This window comes from Salmo salar, chromosome ssa21 (genome assembly GCF_905237065.1).
Source record: "Salmo salar chromosome ssa21, Ssal_v3.1, whole genome shotgun sequence".
NCBI lineage: Eukaryota > Metazoa > Chordata > Actinopteri > Salmoniformes > Salmonidae > Salmo > Salmo salar.
This window is the reverse complement of record NC_059462.1, coordinates 2572926-2597163: the sequence shown is the minus strand read 5'-3', so window position 1 is coordinate 2597163 and position 24238 is coordinate 2572926. Positions and strand designations below refer to the sequence as shown.

Here is a 24238-nt window from a genome sequence, read left to right as displayed (position 1 = left end):
TAAATATGAACTTGATTGAACAAAACATGCATGTATTGTATAACATAATGTCCTAGGAGTGTCATCTGATGAAGATCATCAAAGGTTAGTGCTGCATTTAGCTGTGGTTTTGGTTTTTGTGACATATTTGCTTGCTTTGAAAATGGCTGTGTGATTATTTTTGGCAGGGTACTCTCCTGACATAATCTAATGTTTTGCTTTCGCTGTAAAGCCTTTTTGAAATCGGACAATGTGGTTAGATTAACCTCTTACATCTAGACGTTCCGCTAGCGGAACACCTGCTCCAATATCCAATGATAGGCGTGGCGCGAATTACAAATTCCTCAAAAATACAAAAACTTCAATTTTTCAAACATATGACTATTTCACAGCATTTTAAAGACAAGACTCTCCTTTATCTAACCACACTGTCCGATTTCAAAAAGGCTTTACAGCGAAAGAAAAACATTAGATTATGTCAGCAGAGTACCAAGCCAGAAATAATCAGACACCCATTTTTCTAGCTAGCATATAATGTCACAAAAACCCAGAAGACAGCTAAATGCAGCACTAACCTTTGATGATCTTCATCAGATGACACACCTAGGACATTATGTTATACAATACATGCATGTTTTGTTCAATCAAGTTCATATTTATATCAAAAAACAGCTTTTTACATTAGCATGTGACGTTCAGAACTAGCATACCCCCCGCAAACTTCCGGGGAATTTGCTAAGAATTTACTAAATTACTCACGATAAACGTTCACAAAAAGCATAACAATTATTTTAAGAATTATAGATACAGAACTCCTCTATGCACTCGATATGTCCGATTTTAAAATAGCTTTTTGGTGAAAGCACATTTTGCAATATTCTAAGTACATAGCCCAGCCATCACGGGCTAGCTATTTAGACACCCGGCAAGTTTAGCCTTCACCAATATCAGATTTACTATTATAAAAGTTTGATTACCTTTTGTTGTCTTCGTCAGAATGCACTCCCAGGACTGCTACTTCAATAACAAATGTTGGTTTGGTCCAAAATAATCCATCGTTATATCCGAATAGCGGCGTTTTGTTCGTGCGTCCCAGACACTATCCGAAATGGTAAATCAGGGTCGCGCGCATGGCGCAATTCGTGACAAAAAAATGTCAAAATATTCCATTACCGTACTTCGAAGCATGTCAACCGCTGTTTAAAATCAATTTTTATGCAATTTATCTCGTAAAAAAGCGATAATTATTCCGACCGGGAATCTCCTTTTCGGCAAACAGAGGAAAAATCACAAAGACGGGGGCGGCCAGGGCACATGCCTAATGCCCACAGTCCCTTGATCGGCCACTTGAGAAAGGCGATAATGTGTTTCAGCCTGGGGCTGGGATGACGACATTCTGTTTTTTCCCGGGCTCTGAGCGCCCATGGAAGACGTAGGAAGTGTCACGTTAGAGCAGAGATCCTTTGTAAAAGATAGAGATGGAAAAGAAGTTCAAGAAATGGTCAGACAGGCCACTTCCTGTAAAGGAATCTCTCAGGTTTTGACCTGCCATTTGAGTTCTGTTATACTCACAGACACCATTCAAACAGTTTTAGAAACTTTGGAGTGTTTTCTATCCAAAGCCAATAATTATATGCATATTCTAGTTATTTGGCAGGAGTAGTAACCAGATTAAATCGGGTACGTTTTTTATCCAGCTGTGAAAATACTGCCCCCTAGCCATAACAGGTTAATGAGAGTCTTGTCTTTAAAATGGTGTAAAATAGTCAGATGTTTGAGAAATTGAAGTTATGGCATTTTTAAGGTATTTGTATTTCGCGCCACGCTATACCATTGGATATTGGTGAGGCGTTCCGCTAGCGGAACGTCTGTCCCTATTAATAAACAAAGTTATGCAACAACCAATGCCCCTGTGTGAAAAAGTAATTGCCCCCTTGCACTCAATAACTGGCTGTGTCGTCTTTAACTGCAATGACTCCAACCAAACGCTTCCTGTAGTTGTTGATCAGTCTCTTACGTCGCTGTGAGAAATTTTCTTCCATGCAGAACTGCTGTAACTCAGCGACATTAGTGGGTTTTTGAGCATGAACAGCTTGTTTCAAGTCTTGCCACAACATCTCAATGGGGATTAGGTCTGACTAGGCCATTCCAAAACTTCAAATGTGTTGCATTTTAGCCATTTTCATTTAGACTTGATTGTGTGTTTTGGATCATTGTCTTGCTGCATGACCCAACTGAGCTTCAGCTTCAGCTCACAGACGGATCACCTGACAATTTGCCTTAATAGAAAGAAACATGAATTCTGCTCTGTATCAGAGAATTCTACAGGAGAATGTCAGGCCATCTGTCTGTGATCTGAAGCTGAAGCGCAGTTGGGTCATGCAGCAAGACAATGATCCAAAACACATAACAAAAAAAGGTATGTCAAAGTGTGTCAAGCAAGTGAAAGTTACGAAAATTGTGGGATAACGGCTAAATTAAATCCAACTGATGCTATTGCGTGAAGAAGCACACAATATAAGCACAACCTGACAATAACTGACTATTTTTGACTGCTGTCATATTGACATTTATATTCATTATAATGCCCTTATTGCTTTTGTGCCGAGTTTCACTATTTATCAAGGCCACTTGGTGCTTATAATGATGTTTAGTCTACTGCTGTTTTCATCATTTGACTTCAGTGAGTGTAATATTACGAGTTGAGAAATAAATACATTCTATTTTCTACTGTATATATTTCATTCAAGATGTGTTTATTCTGTTGTTGCTAGCAATATTCATGAAAACATTGTAAAGAAAATTAATTTGAATATTATTCAAATGTTGTTATATATTTTAACGAACCCCCTGCAGTACTGCCGTGGACCCTGGTTGAATATCCCTGGTGTAGTGTAATTCTTGTTCTTGTGAGCAGCAGCTGGTAGACTGCACTGCTATGTGACCCACACACAGAGACTCTGACTCTCTCTTTCACATTCTCTCTCTAACATTCTCGCTCTCACTCTCACTCTCTCTGCCAGGTGGTTGTCAGTACCTCTGTTCTTTTGTGTGCAAACACACACACACACACACACATTATTCCGCTCACCTTCTCTCTCTCTCTCTCTCTCACTCACTCACTCACTCACTCACTCACTCACTCACTCACTCACTCACTCACTCACTCACTCACTCACTCACTCACTCACTCACTCACTCACTCACTCACTCACTCACTCACTCACTCACTCACTCTCTCTGCCAGGTGGTTGTCAGTACCTCTGTTCTTTTGTGTGCAAACACACACACACACCTACCTCTGTTCTTCTGTTCGATAGCGAGCTGTTTCTCCAGGGTCTCCCTGAGCTCTCTTTCCCTGAACAGCTCCATCTTCAGCTCCGTCTTCTCCAGCTGCACCTGCTTCTCCTGGGCCCGCGCATTGTCAATTGCCACCTTCAGCAGGCCCTGCACACACACATACAAACACACACACACCAGTTAGTACAAATACACTCACAAGTGCATGCACACACAGAGACACACACACACACACAAACACGCACGCACGCACGCACGCACGCACGCACGCACACACACACACACACACACACACACACACACACACACACACACACACACACACACACACACACACACAATTACAGAGCAACATGTAAAGGTAAAATAAACTGCTATTGAATGAGCGATAGTTATGTTTTATCAGTTACAGTACGTTTTGTGTATGTGCTATCATTGTATTTCTTCATAGTAGAAATGGTTGTAACAATTGAGTTCATAAAAAAAAAAGGGTCAAGTGTGCGAGCTGGAGTGATTGAGGTTTGTCTGACCCCTCTTGGTCATAGTTGTGAAATACAGGTGGACGAATGGAGGAGGATCTAGCGCATCTTTATCTTGCTAAGGCCTGTTCTATCATCTTTTCATCTACAGAGCGCAGACCCCTTGACGTTGTTTTTACATTTTGTTACGTTAAAGCCTTATTCTAAAATTGATTAAATAATTTTTTCCCCTCGTCAATCTACACACAATAGCCCATAATGACAAACCAAAAACTGTTTTTTTTTTATATTTAAAATAAAATAAAAAACAGATACCTTATTATATAAGAATTCAGCCCTTTGTCATGAGCCTTGAAATTGAGCTCAGGTGCATCCTGGTTCTATGGATCATCCTTGGGATGTTTCTAAAAAATTGATTGGAGTTTACCTTTGGTAAATTCAATTCATTGAACATGATTTGGAAAGGCACACACGTGTCTATAAAAGGTCCCACAGTTGACAATGCATGTTAGATCAAAAACCAAGCCACGAGGTCAAAGGAACTGTCTACAGAGCTCTGAGACAGGATTGTGTTGAGGCACAGAATTGGGGAAGGGTACCCAAACATTTCTACAGCATTGAAGGTCCCCAAGAACACAGTGGCCTCCATCATTCTTAAATGGAATATATTTGGAACCACCAAGACTCATCCAAGAGCTGGTCGCCTGGCCAAACTGAGCAATCGGGGAGAAGGGCCTTGGTCAGGGCGGTGACCAAGAACACAATGGTCACTCTGACAGAGCTCCAGAGTTCTTCTGTGGAGATTAAATAACCTTCCAGAAGGACAACCATCTCTGCAGCACTCCACCAATCAGGTCTTTAAAGTAGAGTTGCCAGGCGGAAGCCACTCCTCAGTAAAAGGCACATGACAGACCGCTTGGAGCACCGCTCATCACCTGGCCAATACCATCCCTATGGTGAAGCATGGTGGTGGCAACATCATACTGTGGGGGGGGGGTTCAGCGGCAGGGACTGGGAGACTAGTCAGGATCGAGGGAAAGATGAATGGAGCAAAGTACAGAGAGATCCTTGATGAAAACCTGCTCCAGAGTGCTCAGGACCTCAGACTGGGGTGAAGGTTCACCTTCCAACAGGACAACAACCCTAGGCAGACAGCCAAGACAATGCAGCAATGGCTTCGGGACAAGTTTCTGAATGTCCTTGACTGGCCTAGCCAGAGCCCGGACTTGAACCCGATCTAACTTTCTGGAGAGACCTGAAAATAGCTGTGCAGCGACGCTCCCCATCCAACCTGACAAAGAGAGAGGATCTGCAGAGAAGAATGGAAGAAACTCACCAATAACAAGTTTGCCAAGCTTGTAGCGTCATACCCAAGAAGACTCGAGGCTGTTATCGCTGTCAAGGTGTTTCAACAAAGTACTGAGTAAAGGGTCTGAATATTTATGTAAAAAAGGAGGACCAAGCACGCCCCCATTCTCGTCGACGGGGCTGTAGTGGAGCAGGTTGAGAGCTTCAAGTTCCTCGGTGTCCACATCAACAACAAACTAGAATGGTCCAAACACACCAAGACAGTCGTGAAGAGGGCACGACTGTCTTTTTAGTTTCCCCTCAGGAAACTAAAAAGATTTGGCATGCATCCTGAGATCCTCAAAAGGTTCTAAAGCTGCAACATCGAGAGCATCCTGACTGGTTGCATCACTGCCTGGTATGGCAATTGCTCGGCCTCTGACCGCAAGGCACTAAAGAGGGTAGTGCGTACGGCCCAGTACATCACTGGGGCAAAGCTGTCTGCCATGCAGGACCTCTACACCAGGCGGTGTCAGAGAAAGGCCCTAAAAATTGTCAAAGACCCCAGCCACCCCAGTCATAGACTGTTCTCTCTACTACCGCATGGCAAGCGGTACCGGAGTGCCAAGTCTAGGACAAAAAGGCTACTCAACAGTTTTTACCCCTAAGCCATAAGACTCCTGAACATGTAATCAAATGGCTACCTGTACTATTTGCATTGTGTGCCCCCCCAACCCCTCTTTTACGCTGCTGCTACTCTCTGTTTATCATATATGCATAGGCACTTTAACTATACATTCATGTATATACTACCTCAATTGGGCCGACCAACCAGTGCTCCCGCACATTGGCTAACCGGGCTATCTGCATTGTGTCCCACGACCTGCCAACCTCTCTTTTACGCTACTGCTACTCTCTGTTCATCACATATGCATAGTCACTTTAACCATATCTACATGTACATACTACCTCAATCAGCCTGACTAACCGGTGTCTGTATGTAGCCTCGCTACTTTTATTGCCTCGCTACTGAATATAGCCTGTCTTTTTACTGTTGTTTTATTTCTTTACTTACCTATTGTTCACCTAACACCTTTTTTGCACTATTGGTTAGAGCCTGTAAGTAAGCATTTCACTGTAAGGTCGCCTACACCTGTTGTACTCGGCGCACGTGACAAATAAACTTTGATTTGATTTGATATTTCAGTTTTTATTGTATTTTTTTGGTGCAAAAATAAATAAAAACCTTTTGCTTGTCATTATGGGGTATTGTGTGTACACTGATGAGGGGGAAAAAACGATTTTATACATTTTAGAATAAGGCTGTAATGTAACAAAATGTGGAAAAAGTCAACGGTCTGAATACTTTCAGAATGCATTGTATAATCCTTTTTGACCTTAATAAGGATCTATCAAACCAAGACCCACACCCCATTTTTCTCAGGCTCATGGCTATTGCCCTAGGTCTGGGATTTCCAAGACTAAGGATCTATTAATGATACCAACTGAGATACAAACATCTCTCTCAGGCTTTTACAGCCATGCTACTACTACTGTTCGACTACTTATTATTATAGTCTCCATTCTGTGCAGTGTCTGTTTCCACAACAATTACTCTCCATCTACATGTAATTACACCAAATGCAGTGGGCTATAGTTTACTAATTGTTGGTTCCCATGACACCAATTTAGACATAGTTGCTTTATCTCAATTATCTGCTCGGTTTCATTTTGTTGATTTGTATATAAATATTAAATGCCGAGATCATTATCAGAGATTACTTACTTTAGTGTTGGAGTTGTGTGTGGATGTGTGTTCGAGATGTGTGTTGTTTTCTAATTAATGCACAGACCAAGGGGATAACCGTGGAGGACTCTGATGTCTGTGGTATCGGGGTATCGGAGCAACGAGCAAGGGAGTGCTGTATCCACATCATTGCACTCTGATATACACTGAACAAAAATATGAACGCAACATGCAACAATTTCAAAGATTTTACTGAGTTACAGTTCATATAAGAAAATCTGTCAATTGAAATCACTTCATTAGGCCCTAATCGATGGATTTCACATGACTGGAAATACAGATATGTATCTATAGGTCACAGATACCTTTAAAAAAAACTCTTTGGGCAAGGCGTGCCGCTAGCGACCCACCCACAAGATCCGGTGAAATTGCAGAGCGCCAAATTCAAATTACAAAAATAGTAATAATAAACATTCATGAAAATACAAGTGTTATACATCGGATAAAATATGAAGTTCTTGTTAATCCAGCCGCTTTGTCAGATTTCAAAAAGGCTTTACAGCGAAAGCATACCATGCGATTATCAGAGGACAGCGCCCCGCTTACAAAAGCATACAAACATTTTGCAACTAAGCAGAGGAGTCACGAAAGTCAGAAATAGCGATAAAATAAATCACTTACCTTTGAAGATCTTCCTCTGTTGGCAATCCAAAGGGTCCCAGCTACACAATAAATGGTTGTTTTGTTCGATAAAGTCCCTCTTTATATCCCAAAAACTCTGTTTTGTTGGAGCGTTTTGTTCAGTAATCCACTGGCTCAAATGATGTCAAAACACACAGACGAATACATCCTAATAGTACCGGTAAAGTTCGTCGAAACATGTCAAATGATGTTCATAATTAATCCTCAGGTTGTCAATTATCTAAATAATCGATAATATTTCAACCGGACAATAGCGTATTCAATAGAAAGGAAAAAGAACAAAGAGCGTGCACACATTCACGCAAACCAGTACTGCATGATTCCATAGACCACTTACCAAAAGGTCTTATTCTTCGTCATTTTTCAGAAAACAAGCCTGAAACCATGTCTAAAGACTGTTGACATCTAGTGGAAGCCATAGGAACTGCAATCTGGGCCCTAAACCCTTATATAGTCAATTTGCTTTCAATGGAAAACCACACACATCAAATCGCATTTCCTGGATGGATTTTCCTCGGGTTTTCGCCTGCCATATCAGTTCTGCTACACTCACAGACATTATTTTAACAGTTTTAAAAACTTCAGAGTGTTTTCTATCCAAATCTACCACTTATATAAAGGCGGAGGTGTTGCTAACATTTACGATAGCAAATTTGAATTTACAAAAAAAAATACAGTTTTCGTCTTTTGAGCTTCTAGTCATGAAATCTATGCAGCCTCAGCGTTCCTCACTGAGTTCCCTGAATTCCTTTCGGACCTTGTAGTCATAGCAGATAATATTCAAATTTTTGGTGACTTTAACATTGACATGGAAAAGTCCACAGACCCACTCCAAAATGCTTTCGGAGCCATCATCGACTCAGTGGGTTTTGTCCAACATGTCTCTGGACCTACTCACTGCCACAGTCATACTCTGGACCTAGTTTTGTCCCATGGAATTAATGTTGTGGATCTTAATGTTTTTCCTCATAATCCTGGACTATCAGACAACCATTTTATTACGTTTGCAATCGCAACAAATAATCTGCTCAGACCCCAACCAAGGAGCATCAAAAGTCGTGCTATAAATTCTCAGACAACCCAAAGATTCCTTGATGCCCTTCCAGACTCCCTCTGTATACCCAAGGACGTCAGAGGACAAAAGTCAGTTAACCTCGTAACTGAGGAACTCAATTTAACCTTGCGCAATACCCTAGATGCAGTTGCACCACTAAAAACTAAAAACATTTGTCATAAGAAACTAGCTCCCTGGTATACAGAAAATACCCGAGCTCTGAAACAACTTCCAGAAAATTGGAATGGAAATGGCGCCACAACAAACTGGAAGACTTCCGACTAGCTTGGAAAGGCAGTACCGTGCAGTATCGAAGAGCCCTCACTGCTGCTCGATCATCCTATTTTCCAACCTAATTAAGGAGAATAAGAACAATCCGAAGAAAAAAAATGGATACTGTCGCAAACTAACTAAAAAGCAGCATTCCCCAAGAGAGGATGGCTTTCACTTCAGCAGTGATCAATTCATGAACTTCTTTGAGGAAAAGATCATGATCATTAGAAAGCAAATTATGGACTCCTCTTTAAATCTGCGTATTCCTCCGAAGCTCAGTTGTCCTGAGTCTGCACAACTCTGCCAGGACCTAGGATCAAGGGAGACACTCAAGTGTTTTAGTACTATATCTCCTGACAGAATTATGAAAATAATCATGGCCTCTAAACCCTCAAGCTGTATACTGGACCCTATTCCAACTACACTACTGAAAGAGCTGCTTCCTGTGCTTGGCCCTCCTATGTTGAACATAATAAATGTCTCTCATTCCACCGGATGTGTACCAAACTCACTAAAAGTGGCAGTAATAAAGCCTCTCTTGAAAAAGCCAAACCTTGACCCAGAAAATATAAAAAACCATTGCCCTATATCGAATCTCCCATTCCTCTCAAAAATGTTGGAAAAAGCTGTTGCTCAGCAACTCACTGCCTTCCTGAAGACAAACAATGTATACGAAATGCTTCAGTCTGGTTTTAGACCCCATCATAGCACTGAGACTGCACTTCTGAAGGTGGTAAATGACCTTTTAATGGCGTCAGACCGAGGCTCTGCATCTGTCCTTGTGCTCCTAGACCTTAGTGCTGCTTTTGATACCATCGATCACCACATTCTTTTGGAGAGAATGGAAACCAAAATTGGTCTACACGGACAAGTTCTGGCCTGGTTTAGATCTTATCTTTCACTGCTATGCGGAAGACACACAGCTGTACATTTCAATGAAACATTGTGAAGCCACAAAATTGCCCTCGCTGGAAGCCTGTGTTTCAGACATAAGGAAGTGGATGGCTGCAAACGTTCTACTTTTAAACTCGGACAAAACAGAGATGCTTGTTCTAGGTCCCAAGAAACAAAGAGATCTTCTGTTGAATCTGACAATTAATCTTGATGGTTGTACAGTCGTCTCAAATAAAAATGTGAAGGACCTCGGCGTTACTCTGGACCCCGATCTCTCTTTTGACGAACATATCAAGATTGTTTCAAGGACAGCTTTTTCCATCTGCATAACATTGCAAAAATCAGAAATGTTCTGTCCAAAATTGATGCTGAAAAATCTATCCATGCTTTTGTTACTTCTAGGTTAGACTACTGCAATGCTCTACTTTCCGGCTACCCGGATAAAGCACTAAATAAACTTCTGTTAGTGCTAAATACGGCTGCTAGAATCCTGACTAGAACCAAAACATTTTATCATATTACTCCAGTGCTAGCCTCCCTACACTGGCTTCCTGTTAAGGCAAGGGCTGATTTCAAGGTTTTACTGCTAACCAACAAAGCATTACATGGGCTTGCTCCTACCTATCTTAATGATTTGGTCCTGCCGTACATACCTACACATACATACTTCTACACCTGCATTGCTTGCTGTTTGGGGTTTTAGGCTGGGTTTCTGTACAGCACTTGGATATATCAGCTGATGGTTCTTAAGCTGAATGGTACTTAAGACAAACGGCTATACTAACTGAAGTTTTCTTTACTCTATTGCTATTTGTAAGATCTACCTGTGTATTAGCTAGGGTATTCTCTATTGATGGACCTAATATGTGTAAAGATTATTGCTAAAGCCTACCTGTAGAGTATTTCTAAGGTCTACTTGTATAGTATTGCTAAGGCCTACCAGTATAGTATTGCTAAGGCCTACTTGTATAGCATCGCTAAGGCATACCTGTAGAGTATTACTAAGCCATACTTGTATAGTATTGCTAAGATCTACCTGTAAACTATTGCTAAGGCATACCTGTAGAGTATTACTAAGGCATATTGTATAGTACTGCTAAGATCTACCTGTAAACTATTGCTAAGGCTTACCTGTACAGTATTGCTAAGGCCTACCTGTATCGTATTGCTAAGGCCTTCCTGTATAGAGAATTGTTTCGGCTTACCTGTATAGAATTGCTAAGGCCTTCCTGTATAGAGAATTGGTTAGGCCGACCTGTATAGAATTTCTAAGGCCTAACTGCGTAGTATATTGCAATGGCCTACACGTATTGAGCGTTAATAAGGCCTCCATGTATAGTGAGGAGTATATTACTAAGGTGAATGTGAGGTCACTGTACCTGAGTGTTAGAGAGTAGCGTCTCTATTGGTCAGACCTACATGTACTGTATATTAGAAAGGGGAGTATTGTCTTTACCCTGTCTGTGAATAAGACCTATTGCATACAAGTATGTTAGTGAGAAGGGTCTCTATTGGTCAGACATACAGTACCAGTCAAAAGTTTGGACACACCTACTCATTCCAGGGTTTTTCTTTATTTTGACCCCCGAGTGGCGCAGCGGTCTAAGGCACTGCATCTCAGTGCTAGAGGCGTCACTATAGACCCTGGTTAGATTCCAGGCTCTAACACAAACAGCCGTGATTGGGAGTCTCATAGGGCGGTGCACAAATGGCACAGCATCGTCCGGGTTAGGGTTTGGCCGGGTAGGAAGTCATTGTAAATAAGAATTTGTTCTTCACTGACTTGCCTAGTTAACCTGTATAGGATAGGGGGCAGTATTTTCATGGCCGGATAAAAAACGTACCCGATTTAATCTGGTTATTACTCCTGCCCAGAAACTAGAATATGCATATAATTGTTTGATTTGGATAGAAAACACCCTAAAGGTTCTAAAACTGTTTGAATGGTGTCTGTGAGTATAACAGAACTCATATGGCAGGCCAAAACCTGAGAAGATTGCATACAGGAAGTGCCCTCTCTGACCATTTCTTGGCCTTCTATAGCCTCTTTATGGAAAATAGAGGATCTCTGCTGTAACGTGACATTTTCTAAGACTCCCATAGGCTCTCAGAAGGCGCCAGAACGGGGAATGATGACTCTGCAGTCCCTGGCTGAAAAACAGTAGCGCATTTGGATAGTGGTCGATCTGAGAACAATGAAACGGGTGCGCGCGTGCACGTGAAGAGTCTATTTTACATTTTCAGTCTTTGAACGAAAACAACGTCGCCCGGTCGGAATATTATCGCTATTTAATGATAAAAATCGCATAAAAATTGATTTTAAACAGCGTTTGACATGCTTCGAAGTACGGTAATGGAATATTTTGAATTTTTTTTGTCACGATATGCGCCGGCACGTCACCCTTCGGATAGTGTCTTGAACGCAAGAACAAACGCAGCTATTTGGATATAACTATGGATTATTTGGAACCAAACCAACATTTGTTGTTGAAGTAGAAGTCCTGTGAGTGCAATCTCACGAAGAACAGCAAAGGTAATCCAATTTTTCTTATAGTAAATCTGAGTTTGGTGAGTGCCAAACTTGGTGGGTGTCAAAATAGCTAGCCATGATGGCCAGCCTATCTACTCAGAATATTGCAAAATGTGCTTTCACCGAAAAGCTATTTTAAAATCGGACATAGCGATTGCATAAAGGAGTTCTGTATCTATAATTCTTTAAATAATTGTTATGTTTTTTTGTGAACGTTTATCGTGAGTAATTTAGTAAATTCACCGGAAGTTTCGGTGGGTATGCTAGTTCTGAACGTCACATGCTAATGTAAAAAGCTGGTTTTTGATATAAATATGAACTTGATTGAACAAAACATGCATGTATTGTATAACATAATGTCCTAGGAGTGTCATCTGATGAAGATCATCAAAGATTAGTGCTGCATTTAGCTGTGGTTTTGGTTTTTGTGACATTATATGCTAGCTTGAAAAATTGGGTGTCTGATTATTTCTGGCTGGGTACTCTCCTGACATAATCTAATGTTTTGCTTTCGTTGTAAAGCCTTTTTGAAATCGGACAATGTGGTTAGATAAAGGAGAGTCTTGTCTTTAAAATGGTGTAAAATAGTCATATGTTTGAAAAATTGAAGTTTTTGGATTTCTGACGTGTTTGTAATTCGCACCACGCCCTATCATTGGATATTGGAGCGGTGTTCCGCTAGCGGAACATCTAGATGTAAGAGGTTAAATAAAAGTTAAATAAAAATTATACATTGTAGAATAATAGTGAAGACATCAAAACTATGAAATAACACATATGGAATCATGTAGTAACCAAAAAAGTGTTAATTTTATCGCTATTTCTGACTTTTGTTAATCCTCTACTTGGCTGGTTACTGTTTGTAATGGGCGCTGTTCTCAGATAATCGCATGGTTTGCTTTCGCCGTAAAGTATTTTTGAAATCTGACACCGTGGTTGGATTAACCTGTTGGGTCTAGGGGGCAGCATTTGCACGTCTGGATAAAAAAAATGTACCCGATTTAATCTGGTTACTAATCCTACCCAGTAACTAGAATATGCATATACTTATTATATATGGATAGAAAACACTCTAAAGTTTCCAAAACTGTTTGAATGGTGTCTGTGAGTATAACAGAACTCATTTGGCAGGCAAAAGCCTGAGACATTTTCTGACAGGAAGTGGATACCTGATGTGTTGTATTGACTTTAAACCTATCCCATTGAAAAACACAGGGGTTTAGGAATATTTTGGCACTTCCTATTGCTTCCACTAGATGTCACCAGCCTTTACAAAGTGTTTTGAGTCTTCTGGAGGGAGATCTGACCGAACAAGAGCCATGGAACGATGATGGCCCATTAGACACCTTGCGCGCGAGTTCATGTTGGGTACCCTCGTTCCAATACGTTATAAAAGAGTATGCATTCGTCCACCTTGAATATTATTCATGTTCTGGTTAAAAAGGCCCTAATGATTTATGCTATACAACGTTTGACATGTTTGAACGAACGGAAATATATTTTTTCCCCTCGTTCATGACGAGAAGTCCGGCTGGCTTACATCATGTGCTAACGAGACTGAGATTTTTGGACATAAATGATGAGCTTTTTTGAACAAAACTACATTCGTTATGGACCTGTGATACCTGGAAGTGACATCTGATGAAGAGAATCAAAGGTAATGGATTATTTACATAGTATTTTCGATTTTAGATCTCCCCAACATGACGTCTAGTCTGTATCGCAACGCGTATTTTTCTGGGCGCAGTGCTCAGATTATTGCAAAGTGCGATTTCCCAGTAAGGTTATTTTTAAATCTGGCAAGTTGATTGCGTTCAAGAGATGTAAATCTATAATTCTTTAAATGACAATATAATATTTTACCAATGTTTTCTAATTTTAATTATTTAATTTGTTACGCTGACTTGACTGCCGGTTATTGGAGGGAAACGATTTCCTCAACATCAATGCCATAGTAAAACGCTGTTTTTGGATATAAATATGAACTTGATAGAACTAAAAATGCATGCATTGTCTAACATAATGTCCTAGGAGTGTCATCTGATGGAGATTGTAAAAGGTTAGTGCATCATTTTAGCTGGTTTTATGGTTTTGGTGACCCTGTCTTTGACTTGACAAAACATTACACACAACTCTTGTAAATGTACTGTCCTAACATACTCTAAATTTATGCTTTCGCCGTAAAACCTTTTTGAAATCGTAAAACGTGGTTAGATTAAGGAGATGTTTATCTTTCAAATGGTGTAACATAGTTGTATTTTTGAAAAATTTGAATTTTGACATTTATTTGGATTCAAATTTGCCGCTCTTGAAATGCACCTGCTGTTGATGGAGTGCACCACGGGTGGCACGCTAGCGTCCCACCTAGCCCCAAGAGGTTAACAAGAAGTTAATCTTTATACCGATGTATAACACTTGTATGTTTTATGAATTTTTATAATGAGTATTTCTGTTTTTGAATTTGGCGCTCTGCAATTTCACTGGATGTTGGCCAGGTGGGACGCTAGCGTCCCACACCCTCTAGAGAGGTTTAATGCGTTTGAGCCAATCAGTTGTGTTGTGACAAGGTAGGGGTGGAATACAGAAGATAGCCCTATTTAGTAAAAGACCATATCTTGGCATTACCAGCTCAAATAAGCAAAGACAAACGACAGTCCATCATTACTTTAAGACATGGTCAGTCAATACGGAACATTTTTAGATCTTTGAAAGCTTCTTCAAATGTTGTCACAAAAACCATCAAGCGCTATGATGAAACTGTCTCTCATGAGGACCACCACAGTAAATGAAGACGCAGAATTAACTCTGCAACTCAGATAAATGCAGCCCAAATAAATGCTTCACAGAGTTCAAGTAACAGACACATCTCAACATTAACTGTTCAGAGGAGACTGCATGAATCAGGCCTTCATGGTCGAATTGCTGCAAAGAAACCCCTACTAAAGTACATCAATAAGAAGAAGAGACTTGCTTGGGCCAAGAAACACGAGCAATGGACATTAGACCGGTGGAAAACTGTCCTTTGGTCTGATGAGTCCAAATTTGAGGAGGTGGTGTGAGGGTGCTTTGCTGGTGACACTGTCTGTGATTTATTTAGAATTAAAGGCATACTTAACCAGCATTTCGCTACACCCGCAATAACACCACCTAGTATATAGGTCCTGGATGTCAGGAAGCTTGGCCCCAGTGATGTACTGGGCTGTACTCCCAGATCACCCATGGTCAGATGCCGAGCAGTTTCTATACCAGGCGGTGATGCAACCGATCAGGATGCTCTTGATGGTGCAGCTGTAGAACTTTTTGAGGATCTGGGGACCCATGGCAAATCTTTTCAGCCTCCTGAGGGGGAAAGGTGTTGTAGTGCCCTCTTCACAACTGTCTTGGTGTGGTTGGACCATGATAGATCGTTGGTGATGTGGGCAACAAGGAACTCGACCCGCTCCACTTCAGCCCCGTCGATGTTAATGGGACCTGTTTGGCCCTCCTTTTCCTTTAGTCCACAATCAGCTCCTTTGTCTTGTTCACATTGAGGTAGAGGTTGTTGTCTCTGACCTCCCTATAGGCTGTCTCATCGTTGTCGGTGATCAGGCCTATCAGTGCTGTGTCGTCAGCAAAGTTAATGATGGCATTGGAGTCGTGCTTGGCCACACAGTCGTGGGCAAACAGGGAGTACAGGAGGGGACTAAGTACGCACCCCTGAGGGACCCACTTGTTGAGGATCAGCGTGGCAGATGTGTTGTTGCTTACCCTTACCACCTGCGAGTGGCCCATCAGGAAGTCCAGGATCCAGTTGCAGAGGGAGGTGTTTAGTCCCAGGGCGCTATGGTGTTGAACGCTGAGCTGTAGTCAATGAACAGCATTCTCACATAGGTGTTCCTTTTGTCCAGGTGGGAAACAGCAGTGTGGAGTGTGATTGAGATTGCGTCATCTGTGGATCTGTTGGGGTGGAATGCAAATTGGAGGGGGTCTAGGGTTTCTGGCATGATGGTGTTGATATGAGCCATGACCAGCCTTTCAACGCACTTCATGGCTACCGACGTGAGTCCTATGGGGCGGTATCATTTAGGCAGGTTACCTTAGTGTTTTTGGGCACTATGGTGGTCTGTTTGAAACATAGGTATTACAGACTCGGCCAGGGAGAGATTGAAAATGTCAGTGAAGACACTTGCCAGTTGGTGCACGCATGCCTTGAGTACACGTCCTGGTAATCCATCTGGCCCCGCGGCTTTGCGAATGTTGACCTGTTCAAAGTTCTTGCTCACATCGGCTACGTAGAGCGTGATCACACAGTCGTGCGGGAACAGCTGGTGCTCTCATGCATGCTTCAGTGTTGCTTGCCTCGAAGCAAGTATAAAAGACATTTAGCTTGTCTGGTGGGCTAGCATCACTAGGCAGCTCGCAGCTGGGTTTCCCTTTGTAGTCGGTAATAATTTTCAAGCCCTTCCACATCCGACGAGCATCAGAGCCGGTGTTGTAGGATTCGATCTCAGTTCTGTATTGACGCTTTGCCTGTTTGATGGTTCATCTGAGGGCATAGTGGGATTTCTTATAAGCATCTGGATTAGTGTCCCACTCCTTGAAAGCGGCAGCTCTAGCCTTTATCTCGGCGAGGATGTTGCCTGTAATCCATGGCTTCTGGTTGGGTTAACCTCTCTAGGGTAGGGGGCAGTATTTGCAGGGCCGGATAAAAAACGTACCCGATTTAATCTGGTTATTACTACTTCCCAGAAACTAGAATATGCATATAATTGTTTGATTTGGATAGAAAACACCCTAAAGTTTCTAAAACTGTTTGAATGGTGTCTGTGAGTATAACATAACTCATATGGCAGGCAAAAACCTGAGATGATTCCTTACAGGAAGTGCCCTCTCTGACCAGTTCTTGGCCTTCTACACTCTCTTTATTGAAAACTGAGGATCTCTGCTGTAACGTGACACTTCCTACGGCTCCTATAGGCTCTCAGAAGGCGGCAAAACGGTGAATGATGCCTTTGGAGCCCCTGGCTGAAAAACAGTAGTGCATTTGGATAGTGGTCGATCAGAGAACAATGAGACTGAGGCGCGAGCACGAGCCGACACCATGTTTTTATTTTTTAGTCTTTGAACGAAAACAGGGTTTCCCGGTCGGAATATTATCGCTTTTTTACGAGAAAAATCGCATAAAAATTGATTTTAAACAGCGGTTGACATGCTTCGAAGTACGGTAATGGAATATTTAGAATTTTTTTGTCACAAAACGCGTCGGGCGCGTCACCCTTCGTCACCCTTCGGATAGTGTCTTGAACGCACGAACAAAACAGAGGATATTTGAACATAACTATGGATTATTTTGAACCAAACCAACATTTGTTATTGAAGTAGAAGTCCTGGGAGTGCATTCTGACGAAGAACAGCAAAGGTAATCAAACTTTTCTTATAGTAAATCTGAATTTGGTGAGGGCCAAACTTGGTGGGTGTCAAAATAGCTAGCCATGATGGCCGGGCTATCTACTCAGAATATTGCAAAATGTGCTTTTGCCGAAAAGCTATTTTAAAATCGGACATAGTGATTGCATAAAGGAGTTCTGTATCTATAATTCTTAAAATAATTGTTATGTTTTTTGTGAACGTTTATCGTGAGTAATTTAGTAAATTCACCGGAAGTTTGCGGTGGATATGTTAGTTCTGAACGTCACATGCTAATGTAAAAAGCTGGTTTTTGATATAAATATGAACTTGATTGAACAAAACATGCATGTATTGTATAACATAATGTCCTAGGAGTGTCATCTGATGAAGATCATCAAAGGTTAGTGCTGCATTTAGCTGTGGTTTGGGTTTATGTGACATTATATGCTAGCTTGAAAAATGGGTGTCTGATTATTTCTGGCTGGGTACTCTGCTGACATAATCTAATGTTTTGCTTTCGTTGTAAAACCTTTTTGAAATCGGACAGTGTGGTTAGATTAACGAGAGTCTTGTCTTTAAAATGGTGTAAAATAGTCATATGTTTGAAAAATTGAAGTAATAGCATTTCTAAGGTATTTGAATAACGCGCCACGGGATTCCACTGGCTGTTGAGTAGGTGGGACGATTTCATCCCAAATACCCTAGAGAGGATATGTATGAACAGTCACTGTGGGGACGACGTCGTCGATGCGCTTATTGACGAAGCCGGTGACTGATTTGGAATAGTCCTCAGTGCTATTGAATGAATCCCGGGACATATTCCAGTCTGTGCTAGCAAAACAGTCCTGTAAAGTAGCATTACAAGTTTTTGCTTGTAAGCAGGAATCAGGAGGATAGAATTATGGTCAGGTTTGCCAAATGGATGGCGAGGGAGAGCTTTGTATTCGTCTCTTTGTGTGAAGTGGTCTAGAGTTGTTTTCCCTCTGGATGCACAACCTGGTAGAAGGTAAAACGGATTTCAGTTTGGCCTTATACAGCTTGTTGAGTGCGGTCTTATTGCCAACATCGATTTGTGGTGTTAAATAGACGGCTACGAATTATATAGATGAGAACTCTCTTGGTAGATACTGTCATCTAAGGTTTATCGTGAGGAATTCTACCTCGTGTGGGGGGACAAAATACATTTATGCAATTTTTTGGTTACTACATAATTCCATATGTGTTATTTCATCATTTTCATGTCTTCACTATTATTCTACAAAGTAAGAAAATATAAAAAATACAGAAAAACCCTGGAATGAGTAGCTGTGTCCAAACTTGTGACTGTAAGTGTATGTTAGTGAGGGGCACCTCGATTGGTCAGACCTACTGTACCTGTATGTTAGTGAGGAGATTCTCAATAGATGACAGGCCGTCTGGGAACAGGAATGGCGAAGGGAAGCCAGGTGGTAGACCTTGTCCAGCCAGTGACAGCCTCTCGTAGCTGTCTCTCGCCGTCGGGGTGCACATTGGATTGTCATCTGGAATACAGAACAAGTAAGGACATTATTCTTTACTGACAGCTTTGAAATAAAACACAGCACCTTACATAGTGGTTTATATACTTTATTTCTGCCGTGCCACATTTCGAATCATATGTTTGAGTATCCTACTGTGCATCCAAACAGTAGCTTGACTCTTATTGGTTGACAACAGTAGTTGTATAAGTACTGAACTCTATGACTCAGTCAATCAGAGCTCTCAGGTCCATTCTGATAGAAAATCCAGTCCAGGGCTGAATCTGAAAAGCATTTCTTAAAAAAGCAGTGCCTCCTTCTCAAATCGCCTTGATTCACGGTTTCTTCTCATCCAATGTTTTTCGAGAATGAGGCGAGGAGAGAGGTCACAAGAAATCATAGAAAGGCTATTGAGATTCACTCCAGTCTGCATTGTCTACTCTACACTGTCTCTCAGGGTCTAACCAAAGGGTTAACCTTCATCCATCCAGGACACAAATCCAGCTTTTCCCATTGAAGGGAGTAAATCATGTGGATTCCAAAATAAGAAGAAGCAGGCCTACAGAGCTCCATTACCTCGGCTGGTTCAGCTTCCTTTGTGTACGCACGCACGGGTGCCTGTCAAACCTATAGGATGACATCATCCACCATTCATCACCAACAGAGGGCCAGGCAGGGCCCAGCCATCTGCTGTACACACTATCCATTACACAACCAGAGAGAGAGAGAGAGAGAGTGTGTGTGTGTGTGTGTGTGTGTGTGTGTGTGTGTGTGTGTGTGTGTGTATGTGGAAAATATCTATCTGTGTCATCATTGATATGTTTCTATATGTTTGCTTTGGTAATGTATGTGTTTAACACTTCCATGACAATAAAGACTTCTGCATTTAATTAAATTGAATTGAGAGAGAGCACTAGATAAAGAAAGACAGAGAGAGAGAGATATTACACTCTGTCAGGAAGAGGTACCACTTTGACAATAAACACTTTGAATTTAATTAAATTGAATTGAGAGAGAGAGAGAGATAGATAAAGAAAGAGAGAGAGAGACATTACACTCTGTCAGGAAGAGGTACCACATTATGTTTGTCTGAAGAGCCTTAATATAAGTCAACCACTTACACCACACACATGCACACACACACGCAGCTTTATTTTTGTAAAATTTCAGGACTTTTTGGGAGTGAAAATGTTTGACCATTACAAATCCTATTTTCCCTAACCCTAAACGTAACCCTACCCCTAACATAACCTAACCTTAACCCCAAAAATCATAACCTTAACCCTAACCCTAACCTCAACCCCAAAACCCTGAACCTAATCCTTAAAATAGCATTTGAAAAAATTCAGGACATGATGTCCTGACTTTTCAAAAAGTTATTTGTTTTCCTACCTTTTCAGAACATTCAGGTGAATTGTTAGGACATTAGGGTCCTGATAAGGTAGGAAAACAAGAACACAGACGCCTCAAAATTATATATTATATGTGCCATCAGTTGTCCCTGTTACCTCCATTTTTATCAAATCCACTCTTATTCTTCTAACGCTGCACCCTGACTGTGCTCTGTGCAGGTCCCCTCTCTCCCCTCTCATCCACTATTCATACATGTTTACGTGGCAGAGTGAATGCTGCACAAAAACAGACAAGCTCCCTCCTCACAGTCTCTCTCTCTCCCTCCCCCTCTCTCTCTCTCTTTCTCTCTCTGCCTCCCATCAATATTCACTAACGCCAGCCAAGTGGTAGGAACAGCTGGTCGGCCATTAATTAGTTTAAAGTATTTATTTCACCCATCCTCAGAGCAGATTGAGCAAAAACATTGGAGATTATTTAGAGCATCTGCAAATGCCCTGGAAACATGGGCTCACTAGCAGGCAGTGGAGTGTTAGAGTGCTAGGATCCACAATTTAGAGTTTGTAATTTGGAGGAAAAAAATCAGTATACATTTTTGGGGAGAGGGAAAAAGAGAGTGGAATATGCACTGTTGGTCCATGGAGAGCATCAACAACCTCTCTGCTCTTTTTTCCTCCTCTTGTTTTATATTTTCACTCCTGTTGAATGGATGCCTAATGGATTGAAATCAGTTTATCATGTGACTTCATGAAAAAAGAATGAACTGCCTACTTTTAAGAAGTCACTTCTGTGGTAATTTGCTGTTGTTCATGTTTTTACTACTTTATTGTGGGATGACTGGGCATATGAAAAAATGGCATCCTCTCTAACAAGAGCTCCAGCGAAAAACTCATTTGAAGCAAGAAATACACTTATTTATTTTTTCCTGTTACACTGAAATGTTACGAATAACTACTATATCATTTAAAATACTTGGCATGGCACATGATTGGAATGGCGCCCAATGCCTTAAAGCGGCTAACAACAGTATCAACATAACCACCGAACTCCAACGACCTCTGATGTTGTTCATATACAACATCTACCATTTGCATTCATTACATTACCCTTTATATAGCCCCCTCTCTGATGACTACTGCAAATATCTCTGTCCAATCAAATCAGCATAACAGCTACCAACGCTAGTAGACTTCAACATAGTGCCCTCCAAGCTCATCACTAAGCTCAGGGCCATGCGTCTGAACACCTCTCTGTGCAACTGGGTCCTGGACTTCCTGATGGGCCGACACCAAGTGGTGAAGGTAGGCAACACCTCCACCATGCTGATCCTCAACACGGGGGATCCATAGGGAGTGGGTGGAGAGGGTCAAAAGACTCAAGTTCCTCGGCGTCCACATCACTGACAACCTGAAATGGTCCATTCACACAGAGAGCATGGGGAAGAAGACGCAACAGTGCCAGGAGGCATAGATAACATAGATTTCTCAGGAGGCTGAAGAAATTTGTCTTGGCCCCTAAGACCCTCAAGAACTACAGACGCACAATTTAGAGCATCCTGTCGGGCTGCATAACCGTCTGGTACGGCAACTGCACCGTCCGCAACTGCAGGGCTCTCCAGGGGGTGGTGCGGTCAGCCCAACGCATCACCGGGGTCACACTGCCAGCCCTCCAGGACATCAACAGCACCCGGTGTCACATGAAGGCCAAGAAGATCATCAAGGACCTCAGCTACAAGAGCCACGGCCTGTTCACCCCGCTACAATTAGAAGGTGGAGACTGTATAGGCGCATCAAAGCTGGGACCCAGAGAAACAGCTTCTATCTCCAGGCCATCAGACTGTTAAAGAGCCACCACTAGCCTTAGTCACAGTTCTGGCTACCAGTCAGTACTGTACCATGCACCTTAGAGATTTATGTACATAGAGTAATTGAACACTGGTCACTTTAACAATGTTTACATACTGTTTTACCCACACCACATGTACATACTGTATTCTAGGAATGGCTCATCCTATATAACTACTGCTGTACATATTTATTCTATTCATATACTGTTCATATACTGTCTTTACACACCATTATAAGCATATACAGTACCAGTCACAAGTTTGGACACCTACTCATTCAAGGGTTTTTCTTATTTTTACTATTTTCTACATTGTAGATTAATAGTGAAGACATCAAAACTATGAAACAACACATTCTACATTGTAGATTAATAGTGAAGACATCATTGCCTTGATGACAGCTTTGCACAATCTTGGCACACACTTGTTTAACACTTTTTTGGTTACTACATTATTTATTTCATAGTTTTGATGTCTTTGCTATTGATCTACAATGTAGAAAATAGTCAAAATAAAGAAAAATCCTGGAATGAGTTGGTGCGTCCAAACTTTTGACTATATATATATATATATATATATATACTACTGTTCAAAAGTTTGGGGTCACTTAGAAATGTCCTTGTTTCTGAAAAAAAAGCAAATCTTTTTAGAAGGCCAGCATCCCGGAGTCGCCTCATCACTGTTGACTTTGAGACTGGTGTTTTGCAGGTACTATTTAATGAAGCTGCCAGTTGAGGACTTGTGAGGCTTCTGCTTCTCGAACTAGACACTATAATGTACTTGTCCTCAATGAAATAGGGTGCAGGCCAGGCAGCAGGCTGTTAGCCAGGCTGCCAACTTAGTGGAGTCTGCCACTATCACAGTCAGTGTAGTCAGCTCAGCTATACCCATTGAGACCGTGTTTGTGCCTCGACCTAGGTTGGGCAAAACTAAACATGGCGATGTTCGCCTTAGCAATCTCACTAGAATAAAGAACTCCTCCATTCCTGCCATTATTGAAAGAGATCGTGATACCTCACATCTCAAAATAGGGCTACTTAATGTTAGATCACTCACTTCCAAGGCAGTTATAGTCAATTAACTAATCACTGATCATAATCTTGATGTGATTGGCCTGACTGAAACATGGCTTAAGCCTGAGAAATGTACTGTGTTAAATGAGGCCTCACCTCCTGGTTACACTAGTGACCATATCCCCCGTGCATCCCGCTAAGGCGGAGGTGTTGCCAACATTAACGATAGCAAATTTCAATTTACAAAAACAAAATGACGTTTTCGTCTTTTGACCTTCTAGTCATGAAATCTATGCAGCCTCCTCAATCACTTTTTATAGCTACTGTTTACAGGCCTCCTGGGCCATATACAGCGTTCCTCACTGAGTTCCCTGAATTCCTATCGGACCTTGTAGTCATAGCAGATAATATTACATTTTTTGGTGACTTTAATATTCACATGGAAAAGTCCACAGACCCACTCCAAAAGGCTTTCAGAGCCATCATCGACTCAGTAGGTTTTGTCCAACATGTCTCCGGACCAACTCACTGCCACAGTCATACTCTGGACCTAGTTTTGTCCCATGGAATAAATGTTGTGGATCTTAATATTTTTCCTCATAATCCTGGACTATCGGACCACCATTTTATTACGTTTGCAATCACAACAAATAATCTGCTCAAACTCCAACCAAGGAGCATCAAAAGTGGTGCTATAAATTCTCAGAAAACCCAAAGATTCCTTGATGCCCTTCCAGACTCCCTCTGCCTACCCAAGGACGTCAGAGGACAAAAATCAGTTGACCACCTAACTGAGGAACTCAATTTAACCTTGCACAATACCCTAGATGCAGTTGCACCCCTAAAAACATTTGTCATAAGAAACTAGCTCCCTGGTATACAGAAAAAACCCGAGCTCTG

At 41.5% G+C, this 24238-nt stretch overlaps 1 protein-coding gene across 2 annotated transcripts in view; it reads right to left on the bottom strand.

The window, feature by feature from the left end:
- Nucleotides 1–24238, bottom strand: part of dachd (dachshund d) — a 381753-nt gene that overhangs the window by 27633 nt on the left and 329882 nt on the right. For both annotated transcript variants that reach the window (XM_014163781.2, XM_014163783.2), the window contains exons 7-8: nucleotides 19008–19153; nucleotides 3279–3426 (exon numbers count right to left, since the gene is read on the bottom strand). In XM_014163781.2, coding sequence (XP_014019256.1) covers nucleotides 3279–3426; nucleotides 19008–19153 — 294 coding nt within the window. The remainder of the gene's footprint in view (nucleotides 1–3278; nucleotides 3427–19007; nucleotides 19154–24238) is intronic.